This window comes from Echinops telfairi, unplaced genomic scaffold, assembly GCF_000313985.2.
Source record: "Echinops telfairi isolate 266 unplaced genomic scaffold, ASM31398v2 ScPeMD7_5592;HRSCAF=6446, whole genome shotgun sequence".
In the NCBI taxonomy this organism is placed as follows: Eukaryota; Metazoa; Chordata; class Mammalia; order Afrosoricida; family Tenrecidae; genus Echinops; species Echinops telfairi.
In genome coordinates, this window is record NW_022109491.1 from 22,418,951 (window position 1) to 22,435,756 (window position 16,806).

At 37.9% G+C, this 16,806-nt stretch overlaps 1 protein-coding gene, 1 non-coding gene and 1 pseudogene across 7 annotated transcripts in view; all 3 read left to right on the plus strand.

Annotated features, from left to right (window-relative positions):
* NCOA6 (nuclear receptor coactivator 6) overlaps positions 1 to 16,806 on the plus strand; it is a 75,535-nt gene that overhangs the window by 2,275 nt on the left and 56,454 nt on the right. For all 6 annotated transcript variants that reach the window (XM_045295462.1, XM_045295466.1, XM_045295465.1 and 3 more), the window contains exon 2: positions 2,188 to 2,343. In XM_045295462.1, the coding sequence (XP_045151397.1) occupies positions 2,188 to 2,343 (156 nt within the window). The remainder of the gene's footprint in view (positions 1 to 2,187; positions 2,344 to 16,806) is intronic.
* On the plus strand, positions 995 to 1,110 carry LOC115871437. The gene has a single exon (XR_004047302.1). It is a non-coding gene; the product is annotated as a U5 spliceosomal RNA (small nuclear RNA).
* On the plus strand, positions 9,891 to 10,079 carry LOC101656231 (annotated as a pseudogene).

Below are 16,806 nucleotides of genomic sequence, written 5' to 3' on the forward strand. Positions count from 1 at the left end.
GATTTATGAAGACATTGTGCGGCTATGAAATTTTGTTTCCTGCTTGGGAAAAATGCTGCAGAAACCGTTGTAATGTTGCACACGGCTTAAAAGGATAGCACTATGGGGAAAAAACAAGTGGTTTCTCATTTCAAAAAAGGTGAAATGTTGATTGATGACAACCCTGTTGTGGATGTCCATCAACTTCCCAAATGGATGAAATGTTGGCAAAATTCATGCACTTGTGCTTGAAGACTGACAGCGGACCATTGAACAGATAGGGAAGTTATCTGGACTATTTTGGAGCTTGGTTCAGAGAATTTTAACAGAAGATTTGGGAATTAGAAGCATCGCTGTGAAATTTGTGCCTTGGGTTCTGGCTGACCAGGAAAAAGAACGCTGAGTGGAAACATGCCATTCTTTGAAAGAACAGCTCTGAAAAGACCCAGACTTTTTTCCCCCAAGGTCATTAATGGTGATGAAAGATGAAAGATGGTGCTATTCTTATGACCCCGAAACTACTCGTCAATCAAGCCAGTGGAAGACACCATTGTCACCTTGCCCCAAAAGAGTTCGTCAAGTGAAATCAAAGATCAAGATGATGCTCATATATTTTTTTGATGTGAAAGGGATAGTACATTTGGAGTTTATTCCACCAGGTCAGACTGTTCTTCAAGCTTTCTGTTTAGATGTTCTGAAAAGATTGTGTAACAGTGTGGGACGAAAAAGGCCTGATTTATGGCAGACCAGGGACTGGTTTTGCCACCGTGACAATGCACCTGCTCATGCATTGATCTTAGTGTGCCAGTTTTGGGCAAAAAACAAGATGCCTCTCTTGTCCCATGCACCTTACTCACCTGACCTTTCTCCATGCAACTTTTTCGTTTCCATGAATGAAGAGGGGCATGAAAGGATAGCAATGATAATGTAGAAGAGGTGAAGAAAAACATGAGAGAGGTGCTATCAGCCATCCAAACAGATGAGTTTGAAAAATGTTTCCAAGAATGAAATTGCAATACTCTGCTTTCTCTTCAGATCGTATAAATCTTTCGCCTTTTACTAAAGATTTCCGTGGAGAGGAACAATTCTGAATCATAAACTAATTTTTTGAGGCCTTGCGCTAGCAAGGCTAAGGAAAAAAAAAGAATGAAATTGAAGATTTGACAGATGTATTAAGTGTAATGGAGAATAAGGTTGATAAGGTTGTTTAGTAAAAACATTTAAATACACTGTTTTGAGAAAAAAAAATCCAGTGTTTTTTGGGTACCCCTTCATGTAGATATATATCCTGATGTTTGCCTTGACTTTTCAGACTTAACTGAAATTCCACAGAATGTTTTCTTATCTGACTTAAAACTTATTTGTCAAATTTCTATTGTTTCCCATCTCTGATGTACTTCAGTGAAAATTTTACTGTGGTTAATGAAGGATAAAAGTAATTTTAAAGATCAGATGTAGACTCAAAATTTAATTAAACCTACTTTTAGTTGAAGGACATTGGAAGAAATGTTTGCTTTGGCTTTATGAGTATCATTTATAGAAATACCAGTGAATATTTAAACATTTGAGCATTGAATATTTAAACATTTGAGCATTGAATATTTAAAATATTTTATTTGAAGAGGTAAAATTGCCTAGCAATTTTATGAGTAAAACTACCCTTTTCCTTTTTAGTTTATTCTTTAAATAACTCTAGTGAATTAAGCTGCAGATTTCCTTACATTCTGCATCCAGTGTTTGTATAGACTTTTACTTGCCCTTTGAGACTTTTATGCTCTCAGCTTCTGTGACCACATACATTGAATTGACTCAGAAGTAACATTATGCTATTAATTTAAATTTATCTCCTCTTCTTTCCAGTGTTCCTCAGTCCATCTTAATGCATTTCATTTATCTAGTACCTACTGTGGGTCAGGCAGTGCACTAGGTTCTTTTGCATATATTGCTTAATACTTAAAATCAAATACAAAACAGTGTATTTTTTTCTTAATTTTAAAGATGAGAAAAGTAAGTTTCAGGAATGCTAAATAGCTAGTTCATGGTCACCCAGGTGCTAAGTGGCAAAGCTGGGATTAGATTTAAAGTCTATTTAAGGCTGCCTAATCCAAGCTAGTACTCCTCGTTATTCTTGTATTTTGTTGTTTTATTTTTGTGCCATGTCGTGGTGGCTAAATGTTTACTAATATCCTCTTTTTTTTCACAATTCAGAATCCAACAAGCTAAAGGTGCAGAAGGTGGAGCCCTGGAACAGTGTACGTGTGACATTTAACATCCCCCGGGAAGCAGCAGAGCGGCTAAGGATCCTGGCTCAGAGCAACAACCAGCAGCTTCGGGATCTGGGGATTCTCTCCGTTCAGATTGAAGGTCTTTATTTTGCCATGTGGCCATCTGTATTAAAATCATACCAATAGTAGTAGATAACAAGAGTTTCTAGGTTGATATGTTTGTTGTTTGTTCCGGAATGCCAGGTAACATATATAACCTGTGCTTCACATTGTAGCACCTCAGAATAAAGGTTGAGCTGTTTGTTGGTCCTGATGCTCTTCAGCATCCATAGCCCCAGACACTGTTCTTTCTTTGGCTAATTCTGATCATCAGTTTCTCCCACTTGGGTTTTACTGGCATTTGCACCAGAATATCTGATTTCAGTTGCTTCTTTCGACAAAACCAAAACCAAATCAATTGCTATTGAGTCAATCCTAACTCATAGCTGTAATCTTTATGGAAAGGAGCCTTTGTGGCACAATGTTAGATACTTGGCTGCTAACCCAAAGTTCAGCATTTCAAACCTACCAGCTACTCTGGGAGAGAGAGATGTGGCTGTCTGTTTCCATGAAGTGTACAGCCTTTGAAACTCTTTGTTGCAGACAGTTTTACTCTGCCCTATAGGCTTGCTATAATTCTGAAGCAACTCGATAGCAATGAGTTTTTCTTGTCTTTTTTTCAATCTTAATAGAGGCAGACTGCCACATATTTCTCCCACAGAGGCTAGTGTTCTTTTTTTTTTTAATAATAATTTTATTAGGGGCTCATACAACTCTTATCACAATCCATACACACATCAATTGTGTAAAGCGCATTTGTACATTCATTGCCCTCATCATTCTCAAAACATTTCCTCTCCACTTAAGCCCCCGGCATTAGGTCCTCATTTTTCCCCTCCCTCCCCGCTCCCCCCTCATTCAGGAGCCCTTGATAATTTATAAATTGTTATTTTGTCATATCTTGCCCTGTCCGACATCTCCCTTCACCCACTTTTCGGTTGTCCGTCCCCCAGGGAGGAAGTCACATAGAGTTCTTTATGCTAGTGTTCTTAAACACCAGTCTTTTTGATGACCAGCTAAGTCCTTAATCACTGTGCTACCAGGTCTCCTTTCTTTCCACCAACTATGCCTTGGTATTTTTCTTTATCTTTATTCATCTAGCAGATTAGGAGGACCTGAACATTCCTCATAGAGCAGTATTCAATTTTTCAAATATTTTTATCAAAGTGATCTTTTCAAAATGAAAATATGTCCAAAACACACATTTACACATCCAGTTTAAAACCTTGGTATAATGTGATGTTGTTCACTGGATAAATACCAAACTCCTTAAGATAACTTAGACTTTGCATGATTTGGCTATCTTCCTCAACCAACCATTTCTTGATCTAGCTCTATGCTCTTCTCTCTGTGTTCTAGCTTCTCCAGTTTTCTTTTAGTTCCATAAACATGCAAGTCTACCTCCTACCACAGGTCCTTTGCATATCCTTTTCCTTTGCACAGGTCCTTTTCAATATGGAATACTATCTCTTACTATTACCCCTTTCCTTAATTGGTTTTTAGATAGCAACTTAAGAGCTTATTGAGGATGCATTTTCTGAATCACTGGGCTAAATCAAAGGCTTTTGATTCCAACTCACAGCAACCCTTTAGAACAGGGTAGAACTGCCCCTTAGAGTTTCTGAGACAGTAATCTTTGCAGAAGCAGTTGCCACATCTGCTTTCTATAGTGCAGCTGGTAGGTCACAACCTACCAGCTAACCACTTTTGGCTAACCACTGAGTCTTTAACCATTGCGCCACCTGGGCTCCCTCCACCTGTTAATTTACCCAAATTAAAAGACTCTGAGACTAATTGGTAGTGTTTTCTATTAAAGCAGCTGTTCTCAACCTGTGGGTTGCGACCCCTTTGGGGTTTGAACAACCCTTTCACAGGGGTCACCCGATTCATAACAGTAGCAAAATTACAGTTCTGAAGTAGTAACGAAAATAATGTTATGGTTGGGGGGCACCACAACATGAGGAACTGTATTAAAGGGATGCGGCATTAGGAAGGTTGAGCCACCACTGTACTAGAGAAAAGAAACACCCCCTCTCCCATTAATCAGACTTACTTCTTACAAGTTCTTTTAAGGGTAATTCCCCTTTATGGTTATAGTCATACATTTGTAAGTTATAATATGAAGTCTGGCTGCTGTCCCACCACTTATTTATCAGTTTATCAGACAGTGGTGACTTGCTTATTGCCCTATGTGACTATGCCACTTTTTTTTTATACCATGAAGTTCACTCAGCAAAGCTCCCAGACTCAGAACAGACTAGGAAGAAGGAAGATAAGCTGCCCACTTCTGAGGGATGAACCACTGAAGCCTTATTAATAGTAGCAGACCATTGCCAGGGATAGTGCCCAAAGATGGATCCCTCATGTTGGAAGGAACTCAGAAACAGGATCTTAATGTGCTGAGGGGACATGACTCAAACTGAGAAGAAACAGCTGCAAGCATCCATTAGTAATAAAGACATTGAATGTCTGAAATATATGTCTATAAAAAATGAAATGGACACATAAAGATCAGTATCGTTAGCATTAACGAGCTGAAATGGACTGCTATTAGCCTTTTTGAGTTAGACAACCGTATGGTTTACTATTCCAGGAATGACAAATTTAAAGGGCCACATTTGTCATCAAAAACATTTCAAGTATGTGGTGGCATAATAACTATATGCCTATCAAGAAACCCAGTTAATACAATTATTACTCAAATTTATACACCAATCACTGGTGCTAATAATAAAGAACTCTACTAAATTCTCCAGTCTGAAGTAGGTCAAACAGGCAATCACAATGCATTAGTAATTATTTGTGACTGGAATGTAAAAATTGTAAGCAAAAGGGGTCTGTAGTTGGGAAAGTATGGTGTTGGTAATAGAAGTGAAGCTGGAGTTTGCTTGATATAATTTTAAGTAATTATTTGTGACTGGAATGTAAAAATTGTAAGCAAAAAGGGTCTGTAGTTGGGAAAGTATGGTGTTGGTAATAGAAGTGAAGCTGGAGTTTGCTTGATATAATTTTATAAAGTCAATGACTTCATCGCAGTACCTTTTTCAAAAATGCAAATGGAAACTATAATACATGTGCAATGGAATATACAAGAATCAAATTGACTACATGTGTAAGTTGTTGGAAAAGCTCATGGTCATCAGCCAAAAACAAGGCCAGGGGCTTACTGTATATGTAGGCTGAAGCTGAAGAAAATTAAAAGAAGTCCTTGAGAGCCAAAATAGGACCTTGAGTATATCTCACCTGAATTTAGAGAAATCTTCCAGAATTTAGAGAACTATATATATATATAGTTGTAAACATGTTGACCCGCAACGCTGTTGCAAGGTGAGCAGAGAAGAAAAAGGCCCTTCCCCTCCTGGGCTGAGGGCCGAGGGAAGGGGCTGGTTGGTGCCTTCTTCTCAGACTCGCTTGTCCTATGGGTGTCCTCACGGCGGGGGCAGGGTGGAGAAGGGAGAGTCATTCTCCAGAACTCAGTGTGCCTACTGGGGTCCCAAGCTCAGCTCTGCTCCAATGTCTACTTAGAGAACAATTAAGAACAAATATGTTGCATTGAACACAAATGACTGAAAACCTAATGAGTTATGGGACTACATCATACATAAAGAAAGCTAAAGGTTATTAAAAAGACAAGAAAGAAGGAAAATATCAGCGTGGATGCTTTGAGACCCAAACTTGCTCTTGAGCCAAAGTGAATGGAACAAATAATGAAATAAAAGAGCTGAACAGAAAATTTCGAAGGGCAGCTGAAAAAGATGGGGTAAAGTATAACAAAATGTGCAAGGACTTTGTCTTAGAAAGAAGACAAAAAAAAATAGAGTAAAAAAAAAAAAAGAAAGAAGACAAAGAAAAAAATTAAGCTTCAAGTTGCAATATTGAAGGGTTTTATGGGTAAAATATTGAATGATGTAGGAAGTATCAAAATAAGGTATAATACATGGAGTCACCGTGCCAAAACAAATTGATCTATGTTTAGTCATTTCAAGAGGTAACATATGATCCAGAATAGGTGATATTGAAGAAGTCCAAGCTGCACTGAAGGTAGTAGTGGCAAACAAGGCTCCAAGAATACCAATTGAAAAGTGTCCACAAGGTTATGTAGTGCTAGAAGCACTCACAGCTACCTTGCCAACCAACTAGATGAAATCTTCATTTGTGCCCATTCTAAAGAAAGATACCCAACAGAATGTGGAAATTATCAAACAACATTGCTAATATCACATGCAAATAAAATACTGCTGAAGAAGTTAAAAAACAGCTGCAGCAGTACATTAACAGGGAGCTGCCAGAAATTCAAGATGGATTCAGAAGAGGACTTGAAACAAAGGAATCATTACTGACATCAGATGGAGTTTGGCATAAAGTCAAGAAATTTGAGGAAGTTTTTTTTATTATAGTTTTATTGGCATATAATCTATATTTCACAAAATTCAGTAGTTCAATCATATCCAAAAGAATTGCACAATCATTACCTCAATCAATTTAGAACATCCCCCCCCATATTTAAATCGCTTTTAAAATGAGTGATGTAATCACAGTCACTTCTAGTGCGCCCTCTCACATACATTATTTGCTTCCCCAATCCCCTCACCCTTCCTGTCTCCCACCCCCTACTTCTACCTCCATTAAAAATCTTCTGTTGCAATCCAATAGCAACAAACAAAGTGTTAAGTTGAAAATAATGATGATATAAAGATAAAAATACAAATAATGAGTAAGAAAGAAAAGCCACCATCAGCATTTAAAAGACCAGAGAAGACATTTTTGTTATAGAATCTTGTGTTTTATTGAGTATACAAAGTATTCAACTGTATGGATCATAACAAATGATAGATAACATTTGGAAGAATGGGAATTCTAGAAAATTCATTGTGCTTATGCCGAAGCTATACATATATTAAGAAAGCAGACATTCATACAAAACAAGGAAATACTGCATGGTTTAAAATCAGGAGAAGTGTGTGTCAAGCTTGTATCCTTTCACCACAACTTATTCCATCTGTACACTGAGCCAGTAATCTAAGAAGCTGGACTACATGAAGAATGGAACATCAGACTTAGAGGAAAGCTCATTAACAACCTGTGATTTGCAGATGACTCGATCTTGCTGAAAAACCAAGAGGACTTGAAGCACTTATTGTTGAGATCAAAGTATATAACCTTCAGTGTGGATTGCAAGTCCCTATGAAGAAAACCAAAATCCTTACAACTGGACCAGTAGACAGCATTATGATAAGTGGAAAAAAGATTGAAGTCATGGATTTCATTTTACTTGCATCCATAATCAACACTCATGGAAGCAAAAGTCAAGAAATCAAAATGCATGTTGCACGGGGCAAATCTGCCATACAAGACCTCTTTAAAATATTGAACAACAAAGTTGTTACTTTGGGGTCTGTGGGGTGCCTTGCATGTTTTCTGCTGCCTCATATGCAAGCTGGATAATGAATAAAGAAGACTGAAAAAGAATTGATGCATTTGAATTATGGTGTCGGCAAATATTGTTAAAGGTAATATGGGCTGCTAGAAGAACAAACACATCTGTCTTGAAAAAAGTACAGCCAAAATGCCCTTTTTTTCCTTTCTTTTAAAAAAAATCATTTTATTGGGGGCTCGTACAACTGCTCTTTAGAAGTGAGGATGGTGCACCCTAGGAGAGACCTATCCCTGAAAAAGGACCTCATGCTTGGTAAAGTAAAGGTTCAGCAAAAAAGGAGAGGACCTTCATGGGAATGGAGTGACACAGAATGGCTGCAACAATGGTTTCCCATGTAACAGTTGTAAGAATGGCGTAGGACTGGACAGTATTTTGTTTTATTGTACATAGGGCTGCTACAAGTAGAACAGACTTCTACAAACCCTTTCAACAGCATCAATATTGCCACTGTCATGTTCTTTATCAAAAGGGTTACAAGACAGGTAGTTCTTGAATGGTTTATTCTCTCTTGAAGACTCCCTGTTCCCTTCCTTTCTGAGTTCTGATTACAGAATTGGTAGGCTTGTCTTTTAGGGGGACATTTTGTGACCCCTATATTAAGTCATGGTTTCAGGGCCCTGCAGCCTTCTTCTGTAAGGAGTCAGGTAGCAAATATTTTTTACTTTGTGAACCATATGGTCTCAACTACTCAACTTTACTGTTGTAGCACAAAAATAACTACAGATAATGCATCAATGAGTGGGGCTGTGTTCTAATAAACTTTGATTTAAATAGGCTGGACTTGTTCTGTCTGCCATCATTTGTAATTTGGGGAGCTAGTTCAACACAGACGATCAGTGTGCTCTGTAACGTGTTTCCTTGTGAGTTAGTTTAGTGTGCCAACCTGGCCGATAAACACATGTGGTATTAATTGAAGGACGGAGGGATACATGGCTTGGTGAGCCTCGCCTTTCTCAGGTCTCTTGCTTTGTGATGGTCGGACCAGGGTGCAGCTGCCTTAGCAGTTCCCAGCTTCAACTTGCAAGGCTGATTTCCTGCAAGACATCCCCAAGGAGAAGCCACATGGACCTACCTGGGTACTGGAACAGCCGTGTGGAGACCCCTGCCAGCGCTGAGATGCTTACACATTCACTGATTCGGCTTTCCTCTTGCAGTCAGCGTCATTGTGTCTGTTTTGTGAGATGGAGGAGGACTTTGTGGATTGGTGTTGGACATATGGGTTAATGGGTTAATGTTGGACTTGTGGGCTTGGGCAGCACTGGGTTGGGATGTTTTCTTGATGCACACTTAACCTTTATACAAAACTCTCTCTTATACATGAGTTTCTGTGAATTTGTTTCTCTAAAGTACCCAGACTAACACACTTTGATACAAATTAGTTCATATGCAGTTAGGAAATAGAGGAGTTGATCACTTAATGTGAAAATTTGGTTTATTCATACATGATTTTTTCTAACCAAAGGGAGCTATAAAAGTGGGAATTAAATTATAATTATCAGATAGGGATGTGTCTTTAGCTCAGCTGCTACATATAAATGAGTGTCTTTTTATGTCTATTTTAAGAAAATTCTGAGTGCACTCAGGTGCCTTCCCTAGAAGTGCACCCCAGCTTTCCCTGCCTCTCAGCTTGTAACAAGGTACACATAGTCCTGTCCCTACCCTAATGGCAGCCTCAGAGCTTCAGGGTATCTGCATTATCTCAGTACCTTTAACCAGCCATTTTCACTGTGTCTTATCTGGATACATTACTTTCATCGATTTTTGCTTTTATTAATACTTTGACGAGTCTGACTTTCCCTCTTAAAAACATTGTTTTTAGTGTGACAGATTACAGATTACAGAATGTAAATCTTTTTAATAATACATTAATTGTACATAGATAAATGCCTTGTTTTTTAACTGTTTTATTGGCACATAATCACATACCATACAACTCATTGTTTTAACTATAATAAAAGTTGTACACGCATCACCAATCATTCTTATATCCTTTTCTTTATTCTTTTATTAATTAGTATTAGCTCCCCACCCCCACTCCCAACCTCCCCAGTCATAACCCTAAGAATCTATTAATCTAGTTACTGTCTATAGATTTACCTATCCTAGATTTCCTATAAAGAAAATCAACCTCACCATGAATGAGATCCTGTGGCAACCCAGAGGGGTTATCTTTTAACAGAACTTCAAGCCGTCAGGCAGGATGAGTGATAAGACAGATTTATCTGAAGTAGAAAAGTTTGACCAGTCAAAACTGAAGAAAACTAATACTGAATAAAGAAAATAATCTCCCCTTGAAGAAAATTATACAACAGGAGAAAGAATGTGTTTAAACATCATAAAACGTGGATGTTCTCCCAGAAACATGTCAACATTGCTTGGGTGTTTTCTTAGTTTTAGTATAGGTGTTGCTGAAGCAAGCACATTGTCTTAGGTTGTTTTGTTTTTTTTAATCAATATATTGGGGCTCATACAATTCATCACAATACATAGATCAATTGTGTAAAGCACATCTATACATTTGTTGCCCTTATTATTCCCAAAATTTGCTTTCCTCTTGGGTTCCCGGAATCACCTCATTTTCCTTTTTTCCCCTCTCCCTCCCTTCCTCCTCCCCCCTCCCCCATGCACCTTTGATAATTTACAAATTATTATTATATCTTATATTACACTGCCCGGCATCTCCCTTCACCTACCCCTCTGCTGCCCATCCCCCAGAGAGTGTCTTAGTTTTATAGGCTTCATTTTGTAAACCTATATGTTTGTATAAATTTTAGCCATCGTCTGATGTCTTCTTATCCGTACTCTCTGGCTAAGAGGGCAGAGGTAGCCAATGGTCCATCATCTTTATTTGAAAACTTCCCATTGGTGTGTAAATCTCATATGGCCCATGCTGTCGATGATCCACCATTTATCTTTGTGTCTGTGGCTCTTGCCTTCCCTATAGGATAAGCCACTTGTAACCTCCATTACTCAAAAATCTTCGTGAAATTGCATGCTTTTCCTGCTTTTCAGTTTATTTTCATTGTTAATGTAGCAATAAAATAATAAATATAATAATTACAAAACAAAATAAAACAAAGAAAAAACCTCAAGGCTATGATGGTTTTTTAAAATTATATAGTCAATAAATACCATGTACCAAACATTGTATGTATAAAGAATATAGTTAGGGGGGGCTGTATAATTTATCATCTAAATTAGAACACTTCTGAAAATAATTACAACTATTGAGGTGATTCCAACTGATGGGGAACTTGTAGGACAGAGTAGAATTGCTTCATTTGGTTTCCAAGACTGTAAATGTTTATGGGAGCAGACAGCCTCATCTTTTTTTTTCCTCAAGTGGATTACTCTTCCACTGGGGTGAGTCCAGCATCTGGCGTGTTTAAACCACTGACATTGTGATTAGCGGCCCAATGCTAAAAGGGGATGTTTACTAATATTTGTAGTGGGACAATAGACATAAACTGGGCTATCCTAGAAACTGGGCAGACTTAAGGTTATCCTAGTATAGTGATGAGAGGCAGTCAAGAAAACAATGGAATGAATAAATAATAATAAATTGTGATGTGCCCAGAAGAAAACAAGATGCCTTCATTAAAGATGAACTAATCTTGATTAGCACTACGTTACTAACCAAAAGGTAGGCAGATGGGGTCCAATGAGAGGTACCTTGAAAGAAAAGCCTAGTGACGTAATTCAGAAAATTCATCCATCTAAAATCCTGTGTAGCATAGTTTTACTCTGTCACATAGGGAGTCGCCATGAGTCTGAAAAGGCTCCATACAATTGATTTTTTTTAAACCTTGGATAAGATGACTGGACAAGGCTTCTTTAGACATAGACATATAAGCCTACATGAACACTGAGAAGTCACGTATATGAAGAATACAGAACTGTCTCAACAGAGGGAATAACATGCACAAAAAACTTGAGAAGCAGCATTGTGGCCCAATAAACTAAATAAAAAGTGCCTCTAGTGCATAATCCTTGGTACTGAAGGTGAAAATAGCTTGAGGTAAAGTTGGAAAGGACTAGGTCTGTATCCAAAAAGGAGCCACAAGTAAGTCACATGTGGCTATTGAGCACTGAAAATATGGTTGGTCTAAAAGGACATGTACTTTTTTTTCTGTTGACCTTATGATTAGCAACCCAGTGCTTAAATGAAAGGGAAGTGTCTTCTGCCACTCAGCGAGGAAATTCTTTGATGAAAGCACATAGTGATATGATGTTTGGGAACCAGTGTTTTCAGAGTTATGCTTTTATGGCTACTAGCGCCTGTAGAAGTTTATAATCTCAGGAACCCTAAACCAGGTCACTATGAGTCAGAATTAATTTGATGGCAATGGATACTCTCATATACCATTGTAGTTCTATTTATTACTTTAGAAATGTGAGATTATGATATTAAGGGCAAACCTAGTGGCATAGTGCTTAAAGCATACATCAGCTAACCAAAAGATTGGTAGACATGCACTTTGTAAAAAACTTTTTACTATTAATTGAGTGAAGGTTTGCTGAGCAGATCAGTTTTTTGGTTGGGTTTGGTTTTTTTTTAATTATAGTAGTTTGCAGCTCTTTTTTAAGGGTTGTTGTTTTTTTAATTATTTTATTGGAGGCTCGTACAACTCTTATCACAATCCATACATACATCCATTGTGTCAAGCACATCTGTACGTTTGTTGCCGTCATCCTTCTCAAAACATTTTCTTTCTACTTGAGCCCTTGGTATCAGCTCCTCATTTTTCCCCTCCCTTGATAATTTATAAATTATTATTTGATAATTGATGAACCTTCCCTTCTGCCCCCCTTCCTCATGAACCTTGATAATTTATAAATTATTATTATTTTGTCATGTCTTACACTGTCTGATGTCTCCCTTCACCCACTTTTCTGTTGTCCGTCCGCCAGGGAGGGGGAGCAGATCAGGTTTATGTTCAATTCACACGTATCTTGTTTCAGCTCATCCATTAGAATCCCTGCGTTGTCCATCACTTATCTCACTTTCTGCCTGGGTTTCCTATTTCCATTCCTCCCCTGAATTTGTCACTGGGTAAATCCTGCCGTTTTCATCTTAAATGGTTTATTACTCTTTCACCAGGGTAAGTCCAGTTCCAGGTCTGAAGATTAACTAAGGGCCATAGTCTTAGATGTCCTATTAGTCTCTTGACAACCAATAAGCTTAACCTCTTTTATACAGTGACATGAACTTTAAGTGTAAGACCCTCACTGAAAAAAAAAAAAAAAAAAAAAGACCCTCACTGAATTCTGAAGACTTAGTATCTCCCCCCCAAAAATGTAAAATAATAGTAATAATTTTACATTAATCACATGTTGAAAAATAATATGTTGAATATATTGGATAAAATAAAACATTACAATGAATTTCATGTGTTTTTAATGCGGATTCTAGAAAATTTTTAATTATATATTTTTAGTTAATATCACTGGGATAGATCATTGGAAGTCTTTCAAGTCTTATATGCCCTATTAAGGAGTTTGGCTTTTTATTTCTAAAACAAACAGTTCTTCAGTTGAGCAGTTGAGCTTTTATTTTCTTACCTGTTTATTGTGAGTTGGTGAAGATTTATAGAGCAGAACATCAGTTTTACATTCAGTGATTTATAGACATTCTCTTTCATCTTATTCATTGTAATCTCAATGTAATATCACCTCTGCTGTTTCCTTCCCATGTGTCCCAGTTCTATTTTTCCTTTTTCTTTAATCCTTTTGAACTTTGTTCTTGGATAATTGCTGCCCCCTTGATCCCAAATGGTGTATTATTCTAAGGTATGTACACATCAATTGTATTATTATTCCTATTACAGATATGTCTATTGTTTGGCTAAAAACTGAGCCACCAGCTAAGTTTAGTTCCAAACATGAAGGCCAACCAAGGTTCATAGTCTCGGGTTCACTCTGTCTGACCAGCAAGTATGATCTCTTTCATGATTTTAAGCTGTGTTTCACATTTTCCTCTCACTCTATCCAGGACCTTCTACTGCAGCAGTTTTCAACCTGTGGGTCGCGACCCCTTTGAGGGTGGAACAACCCTTTCACAGGGGTTGCCCGATTTATAACAGTAGCAAAATTACAGTTATTAAGTAGCAATGAAAATAATTTAATGGTTGGGAGAGTCACCACAAGATGAGGAACCGTATTAAAGGGTTGTGGCATTAAGAAGGATGAAAACCATTGTTCTAATGTGATTCCTTTCAGAGCAAATTGGAATGTCACCAACCAGGCACTATATGGTTCTGGTCTGAGTAGTGGAGTCTTATATTCATGTGGTCTATTTGACTAATTGTTTCCATGTGGCTTTGATTTTCATCACTTTTGGGGGGGGTGGGTACAGTGAATTAGGTGGGTGGTTACATTTCACATCATGAATTTTATATTCAATCATTTAAACTACTTATCAAACACCCTCATAACTTGCCCTGCCTCCTCCTTTGATTTCTTTTCTCTGTCTTTAGAATACAATCTTCGCCTTCATACAAGTTAACACCTGTCTACCCTGTAGCCCAGTGGTTCTCAACCTTCCTAATGCCGAGACCCTTTAATACAGTTCCTCAGGTTGTGGTGACTCCCAACCATAAAATTATTTTCGTTGCTACTTCATAACTGTCATTTTACTACTGTTAGGAGTCATAATGTAAATATTTGATTGCAGGATGTATTTTCATTGTTACAAATTGAACATAAAGCACAGTGATTAATCACAAAACAATATGTAATTATATATTGTGAAATATTTATGTTTTCTGATGGTCTTAGGCGACCCCTATGAAAAGGTCATTCGACCCCTAAGGGGGTCACAACCCCCAGGTTGAGAACCGCTGCTCTAGCCTATTGCTTCACTTTCCCTCCCTTGCCTTTAACACCACCCCAGTAACCTTCAAAGTCTGTTTTGTTTTGAAAACCTGTCTTGATTTTCTCTTAAAACAGTTCTCTCATGCAGTATTTGTGCTTTTGTGATTGATTAATTTCACAGCATAATGTTCTCCGGGTGCATCCATGTCATGAGATGCTTTACAGTTTCATTATTCTTTAGTGATGCATAGTTTGTGTGTACTAAAGTCTATCCGTTCTTCTACTGATGAGCTTTTAAGTTGTTTCCATCTGCTAGCTATTGTGAATAATGCTGTGATGAGCATGAGTGGGCATATGTCTGTACTATAGTTCTTACTTTTCTAGGGTATATACCCAGCAAAGAATTGCTGGGTCATAAGATTTTCATACTCTTGCTTTGTCCGAGACAGGGAAAGATCAATGTCACACTTTTTTTTTAAATCATTTTTTGGGCACTCATACAGCTCTTATCACAATACATACATGCGTCCATTGTGTCAAGCACTGTTGTATATTTGTTTCCATCATCGTTTTCAAAACATTTTCTTTCTACTCGAGCCCTTGGTATCAGCTCCTCATATCCCTCCCCCCCCACCCTTCCTTCCTCATGAACCCCTGATAATTTATAAATCATTATTTTTTCATGTCTTACACTGACCAATGTCTCCCTCACCCACTTTTCTGATGTGGAGTGGGAATAGTCACACTTTAGAATGTCAGTTACAAGTTTGTAAGACTTCAGCCCCTGCTCATTGAAGTAGGATGTAGAACATTGTCTTTGTCAACTATGTTATGCCAGTTGACCTTGGTGTCCCCTGAGACTATGGTCTTGAAGCCCCCAGGCCGCTCAGGTACCTGGTTATGCCCAAGAAGGTTCTAAAACTTTGCTGCCCTTTATGCTCTACCATATGTATGGTTAGTTACAAAAAAGGTAAATATCCAAATTCCCTCTTTCAAACCCTTTTCTCCCTTCATTTCTCTCTCTATCTGAACTCTCACTCTCCTCATCCCGCACCCACTAAGTATTTATAGATCACTGTTATCACAGGATTTTGTATATAACTGTGTTTTCCTCTTTTGCTTTACCTCTTACCATCCTCCCAGTGTCCTCCCCACCTTCATTTTTTTGCCAACCTCTCTTAGTGTATATTGCCTTTCCCATCACTCAAGTTCTTGAAATTTCTCTGCTTGGAAGTTCTATACTACATTATTCTTTCTTTTTACTTTGTAACTGTCTTCATTACAAATTGATATATCTGGTTTTCTGTTTAAAGTCTTGTAGGCTTGTTTTACTTTTGCTGCTTCTACACCTGGATTGACTTCTGGATAGCATTGTTATGTATGTTAATCTTTAATTATGTGCCATTGTTGGTTTCTTGTCTGAAGAACTCCTTTTAGTTTTTCTTGATGGTTGGTCTCGTTTTTTTACAAATTCCTTAATTTGCCTTATCTGAAAATGTCCTGATTTTGCTGCCAAATTTGAGGGATATATATATATATATATATATATTGGGGCTTGTACAACTCTTATCACAATCCATACATACATCCATTGTGTCAAGCACATTTGTATATTTGTTGTTGAGGGACAGTTTTACTAGAAATATGACTCCTGGTTAATAACTTTTTCCTTTCAGAATTTTACATGCCGTCCCATTGCCGTCTTGCCTGTATGACTTCTCATGAGAAATCAGCTTAGTCTTATTGGTTCTCCTTTGTGAGTAACTTTCTGTTTTCCTTGAGCTGCTCTCAGGACTTTTTCTTTCTTTTTCTTTTTTTTAAATTAAATACTTTTTTTCTCCCCCTCCCCCAAATTAAATACTTTTATTTGGGGCTCTTACATCTCTTATCACAATCCACACAGTCATCCGTTGTGTCAAGCACAGTTGTACACATGCTGCCATCATCATTTTCAAAGCATTTTCTTTCTGCTTGAGCCCTTGATATCAGCTCCTCATTTTTTACCCTCCCTCCTTCCCCCTCCCTCCCTCATGGACCCTTGATAAGTTTTAGATTATTATTTTCATGTCTTACATCATCCTCTGTTGCCTTTCACCCACTTTTCTGTTGTTCAGCCCCCTAGGAGGGAGGTTATTTGTTGATCCTTACGATCAATTCCCACTTTCTACCCCCACCTTTCTCTTATCCTCCTGGTATCTCTATTCTCATTGTTGGCCCTGAGGGGTTTATCTATCCTGGATTCCCTGTGTTGCA